The 18,589-nt window shown below is 34.7% G+C and overlaps 1 protein-coding gene across 1 annotated transcript in view; it reads right to left on the bottom strand.

Moving 5' to 3' along the window:
- nbeab (neurobeachin b) overlaps positions 1–18,589 on the bottom strand; it is a 344,764-nt gene that overhangs the window by 111,240 nt on the left and 214,935 nt on the right. Inside the window, exon 27 of the mRNA XM_056474110.1 lies at positions 2,555–2,672. Coding sequence (XP_056330085.1) covers positions 2,555–2,672 — 118 coding nt within the window. The remainder of the gene's footprint in view (positions 1–2,554; positions 2,673–18,589) is intronic.

Raw genomic sequence — 18,589 nt, 5'->3', positions numbered from 1 at the left:
TAAAATTATATATATAATTATAGTATATAATATATATATAAATGTACACACACACAGTTGAAGTCAGAATTATTAGCCCCCCTTTGATTTTTTTTATTTTTCACACTTTTCCCAAATGATGTTTAACAGAGCAAAGAAATTTTCACTGTAAGTCTGAAAGTATTTTTTTTCTTCTGGAGAAAGTCTTATTTATTTTGTTTTGGCTAGAATAAAAGCAGTTTTTAACTTTTTAAAAGCCATTTTAAGGTCAAAATTAGTAGCCCCTCTAAGCTATTTTTTTTCCGACTGTCTACAGAACAAACCATCATTATACAATAACCTGCCTAATTACCTTAACCTGCCTAGTTAACCTAATTATCCTAGTTAAACCTTTAAATGTCACTTTAAGCTGTATAGAAGTGTGTTGAAAAATATCTAGTCAAATATTATTTACTGTCATCAGGGCAAAGATAAAATAAATCAGTTATTAGAAATGAGTTATTAAAACTATTATGCTTAGAAATGTGTTGAAAAAGTCTTCTCTCCGTTAAACAGAAATTGGGGAAAAAAATAAACAAGTGGGGCTAATAGTTCAGGGGGGCTAATAATTCTGACTTCAACTGTATATAGACAAATTACAGTACCAACCTACGTCACACGGGCCCCCGGTTGCAAAAAGAGACTGGTTGCAATAGCAAACATGTCGTGTTGTGCAGTAGGATGCCAAATTCGAAAATAGAAAACTTAAATTAATCTGGTAATCAAGGAACATTATTTCTTGCACATAACCACACAGAACAAAATTGTAGGCATCCAAAGACTTGTAGGTCTTAAACTTCTCTCTTGTTAAAACCCTTGGAGCTTCAATGAGATTGTATATTTGGGGCTGGATGCTTGGCCATTTCGTCTTATCCAATATTCATTGGGAGGGTGTGATCACAGATGGACCTGTCAGATGAATGCCGTTCACTTTAACGTTAATTTTGCCGAATCAATGTGCTTATCACTGGGTGACAAGCTGTTATAATATGCTGAAAGCATTATGCAAATAATATGTATATAATATGTAATCAGTATAACTTATTTCTAAGACAACAACAAACTCTGTACCGCATCGGATGACATTCCATCCCTGTAATTGCTAGTACTCCCTTTTTTTTCTGCTACCTCCATGCACGCGCATACTGAATGTTTACAAACATGGTAAATCGTCTATATATTGGGAGACTAGATTCTGCTACTATTCAAAAATATACAGACAAATGTAAAATACAGTACAATACCCTAAATCTGTTGAAACGCATGGATCTGATGGTGGTTGAGTTTGCAGCTGGATATTATTGGGAGATCACTGTGGCAGTGAACATCTCCGCCAGAGTGTGTCTGAAGCTCATATGCAAGTTTATTTTACATTCTATGGCAGAAACACAATTGAGTCTCGCTAGATCCTCCTGTATGGGCGTGCACACGTTATAGAACACATTAATTAATTAGTTCATTAAAAAATACACAAAGAGAGACTTTCACTTTCACTTCACGCATAGCTTGTGAATGGACAGACTTGCGTGTACTAGTTGCAGACGCGATCATGAGGCTGTTTTTGAGTTTGAAGTATTCAATCAGAGAACAGGAGAAAGTGCATTACTTCGATCATTTTAAAATAGCTTATTAATAATGAAATCCAAAAATTTTTGTATAATTTTGAGAGTTCATTTTAAGCTATCTTGCGGCCCACCTACAGGATCATTGAGGCCCACTAGTGCCCACCGGTTGAGAATCCTTGATTTACAGTATTTAAGGCAAGTATATTACAAGTTACTATTAAACTACCAAAAAAAAAAGCAATTTGTTACTTTCATTTTCTTAATATATATATATAATTTTTATTTTGTAACCAATCACACCCCACAATGACTACCATTAATTTCGGAATATTGTAACCAGTGTGCTCCTGTATATATATATATATATATATATATATATATATATATATATATATATATATATATATATATATATATATATATATAAAGAAAATGTTTGTTTTTATTGCTTATTGACTTTTGCTTTTTCATAAGAATTTTAAAAGTACAGTTTAGGCATTTGAGTGCTACCAGAAAGAGTTCTTACCAATATAGAGAAATTCTCCAGTTGCAGTGGACTTTATAATTGTCAAATATGTTTTCAAGCTCAAACAGTAAAATTACAAATTAAAAAAAAAAAACAGATTGTACAATTTTACTAGTAAACACAGCCAGTTGACTAAATAGTATCTGGATCAAAAAAGTGGGTAAAACTCATCACTGAAAGCAGAAAACTTAAAGGGTTGGTTCATCAGAAAATTAAAACACTCATCATTTACCAACCCTTTCCACTGTATTTCCTTTTTTAAAGACCACCAGTTTCCAACCTTATTCAGCATTTATTATTTTGTGTTCAGCAAGAAAAAGTAACTCGTTAAGGTTTCTTATATTAAGAATTTAGATGAACTTTTCTTTTAATTTCTTTCTGTTCTCAAACTAAGCTACTTAGAGTGTCTGTTTTGATATCCATAAAGCAAAAAGTCAAATTTTACTTCTGTTGGCCATGAAGATCTCCAGCGCTGTGTTCTGCAGTAGAAAGCGTCGGGTGAACACGGCTCGGATCTCGCTGAACATCCATTTCCCATGAAGCCCCTCGGAGTAAACCAGCACCTACAGACAGGCGATAAGAGGAAAAGAGACACGTTAACCCAACTGCAATCCACCACATTTTTCCAGTTTTTTTTTTTCCAACTCAATGTCACACATGTTATGATCGTTGCTCGGCAAACACATTCCATAGTTGGAGTTTGATTGTCACTCCAATCATCATGCCATGAAGCCACTTTCACAAAACATTCCAGTCCCGTCAGGAATGTTGGCTGGCATCCATTGATCGAGGCTTTATTATCTCAAAATGCAGTCTGCTTTCTGTTGATGATGCAAAGGCTCATCTTTGCACCTTTCCTCCATTTTATTTGACACGTATTTCTCTTGTGGGGCCGACACTTTCACTGTGCTGTCCCTACCGGGGTAAAGCGGGCGTAAATAATCAATACTAACACACAAGCAGGGCAAGAGGGGGATCATTAGTGAGTTTCTCCTCAGAGACCCTCGGGGACCCTGGAGGTTGGATCAAGAGCTTCATCCTGACAAGTGAGAATGAGGGGCCACACTCACACACTTCAGGTCCAACATGAGAATGACACATAGATAAGAGCCCATTTTTGTCAACTTGGAGGTAGAAGAATGTTTTCACTGTCAGAAATAAAAAATCTGGCACTGGGCGGCATTTTTGTTCATAACAGGTCTTTAAAGGTACATATTAATACCTAAATAATACAAAACATTATATATTAAAGGTACAAAAGTGTACCCTAAAGTTTCTAAAGTTAAAAGTGCATCTTTTGAAAAGGTACCACCCAGTGGCAGATTTTGTACCTTTATTTCTGAGTGTGTTGGGACTAAGTTTAGATTCCGGTTTTCAAATTAATATTACTTCAATGCAACTTTTTAAATTTGCTTACATTTCAGTTTAGTTTAAGAGGCTGTTTTAATGACATTTTAAGCCAAAAACTGAATTGTATTTAAACATGTTGCCTGTTCGTTTACACTACATCATTTCTTAACTGAAAACACGGAAAAACTAGCAAGCAGCAACCTCCCGCTCGCCCTCATGAAGCCAATAAGGAAGTAACTGAAACTGCAATTCATCGAAATTCCACTAGTCCTTACTCCATATAGAGCAAATTTCTATTGACCCTCTGTTAAAATGGTCAACTTTAAAGGTGAAAAAAGGTGTTTACAGCTGGTACAAAGAACGATTTTGGTTCATGTAGCTAATATTACCCTTCATGACAACTGTGAGGGGGTGAATTTTTTTTACTCATCCGTTTCCTTTATATTAAGTTATATTAAGTCTGCATAATTAAAGGCATGGCTACTAGAGTGATAGCTAGGTCTCGCGTGGCGCTGTCACCTCACCTCAGCTGCTTAGCTGCTAAACTTGGTATATAAACCGTTTTTTTTTTATGTGGCTTTACACAGTTGCTTTTTGAAATTATTTCTTACAATTATCAGATTATATGGCATGTTGCGTGCATTTTATTGTGCTCCCAAACCATTTACGTGGCCTCCATTTCCCAGGTGAGAGAAATGATATACCATCGCTTTAAATGTATTTGTTTTATTTAGGATCATTTATATTTTTATTTAGACCTGTGATGCACTCTAGAATCTGACAGACTGATTAGCTGTAGGCAAAACGAAATGATAAAAGCTTTTCCATTTTCGGCTACACCGTTGCAAGGATAGATTTGTTAGCCCCAATCCCAATTCTACCCCTTAGCCCTCCCCTCTTTTTGCACATTCCCGTGAAGGGGTAAGGGTGTCCTAGTTATCTTAAGCTTGAATGCTTAGGGCTAAGGGGAAGGGGGTAGATAGCCCTTCGAACAAAGATTTTTCAGGACCACACTCGAAACCAAGGGGTAAGAAAATTTCCCAGAATACACCAGCTACAACGGCAGCATAGCTCCACCCGGAAGTAAAAAGATCTACAAATTAGTATTTTTTGTCATTATTATGAATTTTTACAACAAACAAGCACATGTTTTAATATATTTATAACCGTGTACGTGCTTTACCATCATGTTTTAAAAAAAAACCTAAAATAAAAACCGCCAAATTTCACGATCTTTAATCCATAATAATAACTTTTGTACAGCAGTCCCACAACATTCTGACACTCATTGACACTGGAATACCCTGTCAGAAAAGTCTAGTGGCTGGGAATGAGCTTTTTACAGTGTCTGCTATAATGTTAATGTTGCTTTAGGTGTGTTTACATAGATGAATATGGCCACTGTGTAAATGCGCAGTATAGTTACGATCTTATTGCCACATTAGATCGTTATGATAACATAATATATGCCTTCAGTGATTCTAAAGATAAATACCAAAAAATAGCACAACTGGAATAACTACAGCAGTCAAGATCGTCTGATCTCACATGAAGCAAGAGATCGTGATGACATAAGATGACGTGTGCAGGTGCTGTAGTGCTGTCCCAATTCTTAGGAGTAAATTTGAAGCCCTTCCCCTTCACACTCAGTTTTAAGGGGCCAAGGGGAAGGGAAAGGGGTAGGGGTACAAAAATAGAATTGGGATTGGTCCTTAGTTTTAGTATTATATTTACCATTTTCTTATTTAGTTCCAGATTTGTTTTCAGTTTTCGTAGTTTAGCAGAGTTGACAGAGCACTCTCAGTGTAGACTATAGCTCTTGTGCAAGTTCATCACTGGACTAGCTGCTTATTAATTCTGTAAAACAATATAAGTTTTGCAAATCATTATTTCACTTCAATTAGTTTTTTACATAACTCTTGTTAGCATCATTTAGGTTTAGTTTTTAATTTATTATGACATTTTTAATTTATTTAAGTGTACGAAATGGGTTTTTAAACCAATTTTAATCATAGTTCAAGTGTTTGTTTTTGTAAATAAGCGTGTTTGGGACACTGCTCAGTAACTGTGAATGGGAATCGGGTGAGCTTGCTTAATCATGGTTAGAGACACAGAAAGCCACCACCAACCAGACTTAATTTCTCTCTGGAATAATGCTCGGCTGACACCAGAGAGCCTCCTGTCACTTCTGAGTCTCTGGGGCTCAATTAAAAATGGATTATATGAAAATGCTGCAGGTACCCTCACTCCATACAAACCACCAACAACCAGTGTTAGAAATACAGATAGGCTCACCCTCTTGCCTGACACCTCCACAGAACTGAACTCAAAAGAGCTGTCACAGATACAGCATGAGTGGAAAACAGCAATTTTTAGAGTTTAGTGGGTAAGTAGTCGGAAGAACATTGGAGTTTCAGTGACTTCCCATAGGGTGGAAGAACAACAGAGGGAACAATAACTCAGAAAACAGCTGAAGAAAATAGAAATGCTTCTTAATAATAATAAATAGTAAATAAATGTATAAGATTAGCAATATTTATTAACAGTTTAGTCATTTTTTAGGAATCTTTGATCATTTTAAAGATCCAAAGAAAAATTATTTATTTATATTATTTAAAGAAAGACATTTATAATGTCACGAATGATATCTCTTAAATGGTGTTCATCATTAAAGAAAGCTGAAAAATTCTACTCTTATCTACTTTTAACATAATTAAGAATGCTTTTTGATAGGGAAATCTGAATATTAGACTGATTTCTGAAGGATCGTGTGACTGGTGAAAAATTTATGCTAAAATTCAGATTTGAAATTAGACAAATAAATTACATTTTAAAGTATATTCAGATCAAAATAAGCAATTTTAACCCTCATGTGCTGTTGGAGGTGTTTTCATTTACTCTGGGGTGATTTTGAGTTTTAATTTGGCCATCACTTTTTCCATTCTGTGTTTCAGCTAGTGGGATGATTTTTGGTGACGAATCTTATTTTGACACAGATTTTGGGAAAATTATTTGAAATTTTTTAATAACTTAACGATACACTCTGGGCGAATTTACTACCTTTCTGTTAAGGATGAAAACATCCATTGAATTAAACTGCTGTAAAATGCATCAGATTAATATTTGTTTCGAAATGTTTCAACCTCAGTCCTAATCAAAACTCTTTAATTGCCAAGTTCACAAATGCTGTCACTGATTTGGTGAAAAAACAACACACAAAATAGCGTATTGTTAATGTAAAAAGTAATTTTGGACAGTTTTTTTTTTTTTTACTTTTTATCAAAGTCTTGGACATGTGAAACAACATTGCCTTCGATGCATTGTTTTTGATTTATTTTCATGTTTTTCTATTTACTGTTGGTGGCTGTTTTTACCCCATTAACCTCCATAACAACCACATTTTTTGATTGCAAAACCATGACACCATATAATCATATGTTTTTGATTGTTGGTGGATTTCCCTTTTGGTAAGAGGTGAAATGTTTAATTTGTACTCTTGATCATCAGTTGGCACCATTAACCCTTTAGGTAGGACTGTGCAAAAATAAAGCTAAGCTTCTGGATTTAATATGGAGTGACCTTTACGCACCTATCTTAATGTATCTGAGAAAATCTCAGCTCTCAGAACTACATGAAGTAAATAAAAACAAAGACTGTGTATTTATGCACTATCAAATGTGCTTATAATGGAAGTCAATGGGGCAAAAACAGCCACCAACAGTAACCTAGGGAGAAAAAATTTAAATCTAACAATTCATCAAAACCAATGTGTTACTAATCGTTCACGTGTCCAAGAGCGTGATAAAAGGAAAAAAAAATCCAGTCCACAATTACTTTTCATATTGCAAATATGTCATTTTGTGTGTTTCTTTCACCAAATCAGTGACATCATTTGTGAAGTTGGCAATTAAAGAGATAAAATCCTGTAATTTTAAAAAAACATTTAGTAGTTTTGATCAGGACTGAGATTGATTAACAGATTTATGCAAAAAAGTTAGAAAAAATATTTATCTGATTTTTACAGCAGTTTAATTTAGCGGATGTTTTCATCCCGAACACAGTAGATTTGAACAGTCAGAAGGGATATTTAGTAAAATATTTCAAACTTGTATTGCTTTTGCAGGTACTTAGGATCATTTTGTTTGTGCTTCTTTAAAAGACAGTAAAACTACAGTTCTAAAACACACATTATAATTTTTTGCATAAAAATAAATAAAACAACAATAATGATAAAAATACAAAAAAAATAAAAACATTTATTCATTCATTTATTTTCTTTTCGGCTTAGTCCCTTTATTAATCTAAGGTCGCCACAGCGGAATGAACCACCAACTTATCTAGCATATGTTTTACACAACCAATGCCCTTCCAGCTGAAACCAATCACTGGGAAACATCCATACACACTCATTCACACACATACACAATTTAGCTTACTCAATTAAACTATACCACATGTCATTTGGACTGGGAAACCAGAGCACCCGGAGGAAACCCACTCGAAGAACAAACAAACTCCACACAGAAACGCCAACTGACCCAGCCAAGGCTCAAACCAGTGACTTTCTTGCTGTGAGGCAATCGTGCTACCCACTGCGCCACAGTAAAGCCAAACAATAAAAGAAAATAATTAAGAGACAGTATTACATCTAAACAAATACTGAACTATATATGTTAGGTGTTTGCGATACAAAAACAAAAGATAAATAAATGAATAAATAAAACAAGACCTCTTTGTGTGTCAGTGGACATATTCAAATTTCTACACATGCCCTTGCCTGTCTCTTCCTGTGACAAACCACAGGCCAAAGGTTGACCTGACAACAAAAGACACTGCTGGAGAAAAAAAGCATCCTAAAATAGGTCAGTTCAGAACAAAATTTGTCATAACACCAGAACCGGCACATCAAACATCAACAAGCCAGCGCCCCTGCAGACACAGAGGTCTTTTACAAAGTGCAGTCGTTATTCTCTGCCGTCTTTTTGTTCTCATCGAGGAGAAACGCAGAGAGAAAGCGAGCGAGAGAGAGATGAACGGAGGCCCAGCTGTAAAAAATGGGGCTTAATGAACCTGTCTGGCTGGGCCGTCCGCTGCCTGTCAGAGGTGTCACAATGGTGACGAGTGTCAGGGACGAGCGGCCCCGGGTCCCAGACAGGCCTGCCAGCTGGAGGCTTCTGCCCCAATCTAATCACACCAGCAGCAGCCGAGCAGGAACAGGCTCCAGGCTTTTACCTCGCTGCTCTCAGCCTGTCAGCACACACACAGGGGGCGCACCGATACCTGGACCATGTGTTGGAGGCGGGGACTATCATTTTGCCACACCTGCCAATTGGCTGAACTCTTTTATTAGCCATAAATTATTTTTACTAGCCATAAAACTGTGTGCATACCTTTAATACAAAAGACTACTGTTGTTTTGATGTTAGCAAATTGTTATTATTTAATAGAATTATTACAAATTTTTTCAATAATAAACATGACCCTGGAATACAAAGCCAGACAAAGTTGCACTGGTATATAGTGTTTCTAAATCTACAATTTTTTGGCATCTTCAGATATGTCAAAAGATATAAAAAATAGACATTTTTGTATAAACAAATTGGTTAAAATTCATCAGTCTTTTGCAAGCCATTTTGGTCATTCGCCATTTTTAGTTGTGTAATAAATACTATAATCAAACACTCCTGAACCATAAAGGTATTCAGGGCAACTACACAACTACAAACCACAAAAAAAGGTTTGGTTTTTTGACAACTTATTATTGAACAACCTCATTACAAACATGTTAGGCAAATAAAAAGACACAGAACTCATAGAATTCATTTACTGCATGTCAAACTGAGCTACTTCGCTGTGCATTAGATTACTTATGATTCCAATGCAGACTTTGCCATTTAAGTTTCATATACTCGCTAATGCTAACTTTGATTAGTATATGACACTTAGCAACGGTCACACTTTATTTTAAGGTACAATTCTTGCTTTTAACAAACCACTAAGAATTTTAGCCCAATAAAATACTAATTTGCCAGAAGCTAGCTCTTTGCAACTTTCACATGGCCGCCCACTGAAGTTAAGTAGGGCTGCGCCTAGGCAGTACCTGGATGGGAGACCACATGGGAAAGCTAGGCTGCTGCCGTGAGTGGTATTAGTGAGACCAGCTGCGGGGGCTTAACCTGCGGTCTGTATGGGACCTAATACCCCAGTATAGTGAAGACGACGCTATACTGCGCCGTCTTTCAGATGAGACGTTAAACCGAGGTCTTGACTCTCTGTGGTCGTTAAAAATCCACAGTATGCCTTTTGAAAAGAGTAGGGGTTTAACCCCGGCATCCTGGCCAAATTTGCCCACTGGCCTCTGTCCATCCTGGCCTCCTAACCATCCCCATATCATAATTGGCTTCATCATGCTGTCTCCTCTCCACCAATCAGCTGGTGTGATGCGTTCGCGTCATCCAGGTGGATGCTGCACACTGGTGATGGAGGAGGAGATTCCTTCCAAAAACGTGTAAAGAGATTTGAGGGTCCAGAAAAGCACTATAAACGTAAGGAATTATTATTATTATTATTATTATTATTATTATTATTATTATTATTATTATTATTATTATTATTATTATTAATAATTTGCTGCTTATTAATAGAAGGTAGTACACTGTAAAAAAAACATCTGTTAATTAACAGTTTCCATATTTTGTGATTCACAAGTGTTTTCCGTTTATTTATGGTTGTGAATTGGATTATGGTACCTTGATCTCTGCTCTGTCGACTTTTGATGTTGAAAATTCAACTCTACAGTTTAACAAAGTGACTTTAATTGACATTTTAATAGTTTAAAATAATATAATGTATAAAAATAATATAGAGAGAAATAAGTCTGTCAAATAACAGAAAAAGTACTAGCAGTTTATTACAAGGTTGTTGCAACAGTAATATACAACACCAACCCAGACAATATAGCACTTTAAACTATTAAAAGAAGTCAATAAAAGTTACTTTTACAAACTTTTCAGGGTAAAAAGTTGTTGGAAGAAAGATCAAGGTCTCATAACGCAATTCAAGAGCATAAATAAATGGTAAAAAATAAAAATATATATAAATCACAAAATACAGAAAACTGCTTATTTACTGATTTACTGAGTTTTTACAATAGGTTATCTTTAAGTATTGGGCAAATTTAGCTATTTAGAATAAGAGCACACTTTATAATTATGTCCTATTGAACAGCCAATATTTTATTAACAGGCAAGTAATACACCGCTAGTTAATAGTTGTAATTGGTACTTATTCATTCATTTTCTTTTCGGATTGGTCCCTTTATTAATCTGGGGTCGCCACAGAGGAATGAACCGCCAACTTATCTAGCATATGTTTTACGCAGCGGATGCTTTTCCAGCTGCAACCCATCACTGGGAAACATCCATACACACTAATTCACACACATACACTATGGCCAATTTAGCTTACCCAATTCACCTATATCATATGTCTTTGGACTTGTGGGGGAAACCGAAGCACCCAAAGGAAACCAACGTGAACACGAGGAGAACATGCAAACTCTACACAGAAATGCCAACTGACCCAGCCGAGGCTTGAACCAGCAACCATCTTGTTGTGAGGCGATTGTGTTACCCACTGTGCCACCATGACACCCGTTGGTACTTATAATACATTATTCTAGTAAGTGTTCATTTTAGGTCCTGTTTGTTGCTTATACAGCTATAGACTGATTTCACACGGCCGCCATATTAAAAGCGAAAGTTAGGCTTATGTGGGAAGTCACACAAAAACGTTAGTTAACGTTTTATTTTTTAATGACACATTTCAGATGCCATTTATTAAACTAAAGTTAATGAACTGATTCTTTCACTCTTTACACTTAAAGTTGTCACAATACTGAAATTCAGTATTCAGTTAAAAAAAAAAAAAAAAAACATAAATTTCCTGCTAACATTTAAGCACTGCTGAGCACGTTCTTGAACACTGCTGATTTGCCATAGTATTCACCAGTGCTCAGCAGAAATGACTGTGATTGGCCGTGAAGGTCATCTGTTAACTGCTCTTCACCAAAGTTTACAGTGCAAACACAGACGAGTGATCTGTTGATGAATCGACTGATCTTCGCGGCTTTAAAATGCTCCAGTGTCCAAGAGCGGTGAACTGATGACTTTCATGGACAATCACAGTCATTTCTGTTGAGCACTGGTGAATACTATGGCAAATCAGCTGTTTAAGAACGCGCTCAGCTGCGCTTACATGTTAGCGGGAAATGGACGTTTTTAAAATTTCAGTACCGGGACAACACTATTACAGACAACAAGGGGGTGTGCTACAGAGGACTGCATTGTTTTATTGCACACCCAGTTACATGCTGAAGCAGGAAAGTGTCCCCATTGTGTTTACCTGGTGCCATGAACTGAAGCCTAGGAGAACACTTAAGCGTATTACTCTTATAGAGATTGTGTTTGATGCCTAATATGCTTTTAATTGCTTAAATGAAACTTAACTGAATGATATTAAAGTGATGTTTACGCCATATGCACTTTGAAATCGTGACAACAGCTGGAGGTTTGTAGTCCACAGCATGTTGTTGCAATGTTTACAATGCTGCTGATAATATACTTAAAGGTTTCTTCTCACCACAGCCTTGGTTTCATTTTTTAAAATGGCAGTTGCATGAAATAAGCGTATTGGGTTGTAAAATGTTCATACAAATGCATATCACCATATGTATCAGTGTAATTTTGTAATAATTCATACTATTTTGTTCTCAATGCCATTTTGAAATTCTTTAAATAACCACCGGACCCTCACCGACAAACCAGCCCTGCGCAATTCTTCTCGATTTGCTGCCGTTAACAGCCATTATTGAGCCTGACACCCAAGCCAAATCTTTTTCACCATCCTTATTCTTCAAAGGACGCCCCGAACTGCCCGCCGAATGAACATTATGACAGGGGGTGAATACATCAAAAAGGATCCGTCGTTTTTTTAAACCGGACACAATTTTTCACACAGGCCCTGGAGAGATGAGTGCAATCCCTCTCCATGTCAAATGTGTGCCGAGGATATAACAGCCAGCATGACTGATATGTTTATAAAGCCGGTCGTCTGTCGCACTGACAACCTGCCATCATAGCACCTCTGCTAGGCCCGCTGCAGATTTGTCTAATAGGCTTCCACTGCTGGGACTGTGTGGAATGAGAGAGGGGAAAATGTGTCCGGAAAGTGAGGGCACTTCTCATCTCAAGAATGGTGACTACTCCCTATGGTGCATGGGAGAAAATGTATATTTGAGCTAAAGAGGCTCAAAATCCAGTCATTTTAGCTGCACACAGAGACATTTAAAGAAGCAGTGCAGCCAAAATAAAATTTGGCCATTGTTTACTTGGCCAGGTGAACACAAGAGGAGACATTTTGCACGGACATGAATGTAGTACATGGGTTAAAGATAACAAAAAAGGCTTTCATCAGACTTTTGTTTTCAATAACGCAAACCATTCCCAAAAAGTATGTCGAGGAAGACTGCACCAAAATGGGCTATAATGTATCTCTACAATGCTAAAGTGTGTTTAATCTAAACTTTGACAGTGTTATACTACATATGACCTGAGGGCAGATAAGACATTTAGCAGAGCAACACCCATACATTTTTGTATATTACATACAGTTGAAGTCAGAATTATTAGCCCCCATTTGAATTTTTCTTTTTCAAATTTGTCCCAAATGATGTTTAACACAGCAAGGAGATTTTCACAGTATGTCTGATAATATTTTTTTCTTCTGGAGAAAGTCTTATTTATTTTACTTCGGCTAGAATAAAAGCAGTTTTTAATTTTTTAAAATCCATTTTAAGGACAATATCATTAGGCCCTTTAAGCTATTTTTCAATGGTCTACAGAACAAACCATTATTATACAGTAACTTGTCTAATTACCCTAACATGCCTAGTTACCCTAATTAACCTAGTTAAGCCTTTAAATGTCACTTTAAGCTGTATGGAAGTGTCTTGAAAAATATCTAGTCAAATATTATTTACTGTTATCATAGCAAAGATAAAATAAATCAGTTATTAGAGATGAGTTATTAAAATTATTATGTTTAGAAATGTGTTGAAAAAAATCTCTGTTAAACAGAAATTGGGAAAAAAATAAACAGGAGGCTAATAATTCAGGGGGCTAATAATTCTGACTTCAATTGTATAAAACAATTGGTCAAAAGTCATCAGTCTTATGCAAGTCATTTTGGTCATTTGCCATTTTTTGGTGCATGAGAAAAAATGGATATTTGAGCTAAAGAGGCTCATATCCCACAGACTAACAGCTGCACATAGACACATATAAAGGGGCAGTGCAGATAAAAATACAACATTGCCATTGTTTACTTGGCCAGGTGAACACAAGAGAAAACATTTTGCACAGACAAGAATGTAGTACATGGGTTAAAAAAAAGGCATTTAAAGCTTTAAAAATGGAATATGCCCTTTGTGTTTTTTTCTGAACAAAACATACACTAATGATTAACACATTTAAGAGATTTACAGGAAATTAATATTTATACAGTTCATAAAAAAAGAACATTTAGACATAAAAAAGAATGACATATTAAAGGCTATTTGTGACCCTGGACCACTAAATCAGTCCTTTTCAATTTTTTGAAAGTTTAATAAATAAGCTTTTCATTGATGAATGGTTTGTTATAGGGCAATATTATATTTAAAATCTGGAGTCTGAAAAGAAATCAAAATACTGAGAAAATTCTATTTAAAGATTTCCAAATTAAGTCTTAGCAATTTATATTACTTTTAAGTTTTGATTCATTTACAGTAGGAGATGTACTAAATCTATTCATGGAACATGATCTTTACATAATATTCCAGTGATGTTTGGTCTAAAAGGAAAATTTATCATTTTGATTCAAACATTGTTTAGATCAAAGGTACCTTCATCAAAGGTACAAATGTGATCCATGAAGGAACCACTACAGTGACAAGACACTTGGTACCTTAACAGTGTCAAACACGTTGCTTCAAGAACTATTAAAAGGCATTTTACTTTATCCAAAATGTGTCAATTTATTTTCAGTAAATAAAAAACATCAAATACATTTTTAAACTATGTTTTTTTTTGTGTGTGTAAATGCATCTTTTTCATTGACAAAAAAAGAAAAAATACTTGAACACAAATCAAAAGATCTATTTTTGAGTAAATGTTACAGAAACACATTGCTCTTCAATATTTGGACTTGCTCTTCAGTATTTGGACTCTCAGTAGTGATTATTAAACCACACTGAACTGAGCTAAACTGAACTGAACTTAAACACTACAAACTGAACTACACTGTTCCTATTTACTATGACCTTTTATGTGAAGCTGCTTTGACACAATCTACATTGTATAAGCGCTATACAAATAAAGGTGAATTGAATTGAATTGAATTCTCCCATGTACAATATAAAACATTTGTTTTCTCCAATTTCCACACAATACCTTAGTAATCATCTAAAAGTTAATTTAATTGACTTAATTTTAAAACAGAAATAGAATTATGCAAAAGTATTGTAACGAGATATGCACAATGTTTGATTAGTTTTACAATACTAAAATGTCTGCATGAACACTTTGCATATGCGGGACTTTTGCCAGCTCATGTGCATAGTGGAAAGCAAATTGATAGTGGATATCAATAATGAACATGTATTTATCAGAAAATGTTTACCAAATGTTTACTAAAAATGCCTTCAATGTTTAGTTTACAATAACTTTAGTTTTGTTTTACCAGTTGTTTTGTTTAATAGAACTTAATAATGAATGCTTTTGAGTTTTTTAAACATATGGGTTTAAATGAACATTCATGTTTTAATATGGAAATTATTCATAAAATCACTTTGCCTTTCCAGTAATATTTATTTTCATAGATATTGTAATAAAGAAGTAGTTGTCCAACACTTATGTACCTTTTTATGAGAACAATTGTGTACCTCCATTTCAATTGTACCATAAAAGACACAGAACAGTGTCACAAAAGGTCTTTTCTGTACCATAAGGTACAACTTTTACAAAGGTACAAAACTGTTCCTTAAAGAACATTATTTGTACCACCATGTACCTTTTTTCTGAGAGTGTATAAAAAATGATAATAGTCTTATTTTCGAAAACATGCACTATGAAACTCAGTTCCAAAGTTTGTCTCATTTAGGCCTCCAAAATTAAGTCAAAACACTTTATTTTTTTGCAGTGTCAAATAAATGACCCCCGAGATTAATGAATGTTTTAGAACTATATTAATTATAACTAATATAATTAATTATTGTTCAAGATAACTTACATAAACTCCAAAAATATTTTTTCTGCTTGTTCAAACTATTTAAAATAACCTGAAACAACAACACAATTATTGAGATATTTTTGGAATAACTTAATTGATTTGTTCAATCTGCTTAAGTTTAAGTTAACTTAATAAATTTGTGTTGGGACAACTTGAATGAATTGTGTGGAACCCTACCTTTTTTAAAAAGTAGTTAAAGTTAAAATATGCAAGTTTAATGTTAAGAAATATTTATATAAATTGCACTTTGCCGTATTAAAACTTGATCAGTTACGAAGCACTGTTTTGGTAAAATAAATAAATCAATAAATATAAAATGCTGTGACATGCTATGCCTGAACTGACAGATTTTATTTTAGGCTAAGCGGAGATTAAACAGACCTTTAAAACAATCACTGCCACTCAACGGCAGTAACGGACACATTAAGACAGGGCTGAGTGACTTTTGTAGCTTGTAAAAGGCCTTTACTGCAGGTAAGTCTGAAAGCAGACACGCTGGTTTACACTGTACTTGTAGAGAGGAAAGACCAGCTCAGTTTATGACAGTGTTTACCAAAGGGCCTGTGTTTTTGAACAGGTGAGGGCCTGGACTGTTTACTGCCGGCTGATGTTGGCTTCTGGCTTCATGAAAAAAGCACAGGATGACAACGTGTGACTACTCTAGTCTAGTCTGCCTACCATGTGTATGAATGTGTGTGTGAGTGTGCATGTGTGTCCTATCACCTTGCCTTGTTGCTGCCAAATTCATACAGTGCATACTTTTTTTTTTCCACAGAGCTGCTGCTGCCCTTTCAACCTTCATTTACATCACAATGAAATAAATGTTTTATGCTTTTGGACAATTTGAGCCCAGAGGTGTGCCTCAAATACTGATTTTGTAATGTGTGCTCTAATTTAACTGAAATGTTTTTTGCACTTTGCTTTGATCAAACACCATTTCTGAGTTTTATATATATAGTTGAAGACAAAAAATGAACCCTCTTTTCAGCAAAACATTGCTTCAACACATTTTTACATGCATCTACATGTCAACTAATTCTTATTAGATTATAGACTAAGTAGACTGTTAGGTTGGGGTTAGGGTCAGTGTAAGTTGACATGTACTTGAAGTGTTTCTTATAGTCAGTTAAATGTCTGTTGAAGGAGCAGTATCAACAGATATTAAGCAGACAGTCTACTAATACTCAATTGGACAGTCAAAATAGTTTTAATAACTAATTTCTAACAACTAATTTCTTTTGCCTTTGCCATGATCAGTGTTGGGGGTAACGCATTACGAGTAATGCGCTTTACGTAATAATATTACTTTTCGAAGTAACGAGTAAAGTAAAAAAATGTAATAATATTTGAGTTACTTTTTTAAAAATGTAATGCAAGTTACTTTTTAGTTTAATTAAATAGATTTAAAAAAAAATACTAAATTACAATTAAATTAATCACAATGAATCACGCAGTCAATGAGAATATGTGTTTACTATTTTGAATGCATCGAAGAAAAGAAAAAGGGGATTATAGTCTCAATGAACAGTTATTTTACTTGAGACAAATAATACAAAAGTAGCAAACACATTGCTTTAAACTTTCAATAATCTGTATATATATATATATATATATATATATATATATATATATATATATATATATATATATATATATATATATATATATATATATATATATATATATATATATATATATATATATATGGTATCTATAGCTCTTGAAGTTCTGGGATAACCTTATCCTAAAATATTATTTTTAATAATAATTATATATGTATTATTTAGGTAAATGTAGGTGTTGGTTAACAGTGCATTGCAGAACTCCTCTATTAAAAAAAAAGAAAAGAAAACAAGTTATGAAACAAATCAAGCTCCAGCCAGGTAATAAAAAGTAACACAAAAGTAACGCAAAAGTAATGTAATGCATTCCTTACTATAAAAAGTAACTAAGTAATGCAACTTGTTACTTTTTTGGGTGTAAATCAATATTGTAATGCATTACTTTCAAAAGTAACTTTCCCCAACACTGATCATGATGACAGTAAATATTTGACTTGTTACATAGCAAGATACATAGCTTGTGTTTCAGCCTGATCTCATGAAAAAAACGTAACTATTTTACGTATTGTCAGTTTAGCGGCTAATTGGTACGAATTAGTACAAGTTCAGTCATACGAAAATTGGCCGTAGTGTATGAGTGCGTATGTGAATGTGAGAGTGTAAGGGTTTTTCTCAGTACTGGGTTGCAGATGGAAGGACATAGGCTGCATAAAACATACGCCAGAATAGTTAGCGGTTCCTTCTGCTGTGGTGACCCCTGATAAATAAGGGACTAAGCCAAAGGAAAATGAATGAATAGTAAGTAAAAACTATGGAGGTTCTAATAAAGGTTCATTTTAGTCCTAACACAAACATCCATTGGATTTGAAAGCACTCCAAATTTCTTTTCATTAAACCCAAAATAACTTAATGTAATCCACAATTTGTGAAAACAAAAACTTAAAAAAAAATTCAGAGTTTTTACACGAGTAAAAACAAAACAATAAACCCAAAGCATGATAAAATATAAATCTCTGATTCAAATCTCAAACTGTTTACCCAAAGTTTCTGTACTGTAAATCCTTTTAAAAGATGAGAAAAACACACTCACAAGTGCGCGCACACACACACACACACACACACTCACACTCACATCAAAGGCTGTATTTCATCTGATCTCTCCTGCATGTGACATGAGCTCTAAGGGCTGGAAATAAGCGAAATTTAAAATTCCTTCAGATTATCAGAACCCTCTCATTGGA

This window comes from Danio aesculapii, chromosome 15 (assembly GCF_903798145.1).
Source record: "Danio aesculapii chromosome 15, fDanAes4.1, whole genome shotgun sequence".
Classification (NCBI taxonomy): domain Eukaryota; kingdom Metazoa; phylum Chordata; class Actinopteri; order Cypriniformes; family Danionidae; genus Danio; species Danio aesculapii.
The sequence above is the reverse complement of the archived record's forward strand: the minus strand, read 5'-3'. Positions and strand labels throughout refer to the sequence as shown.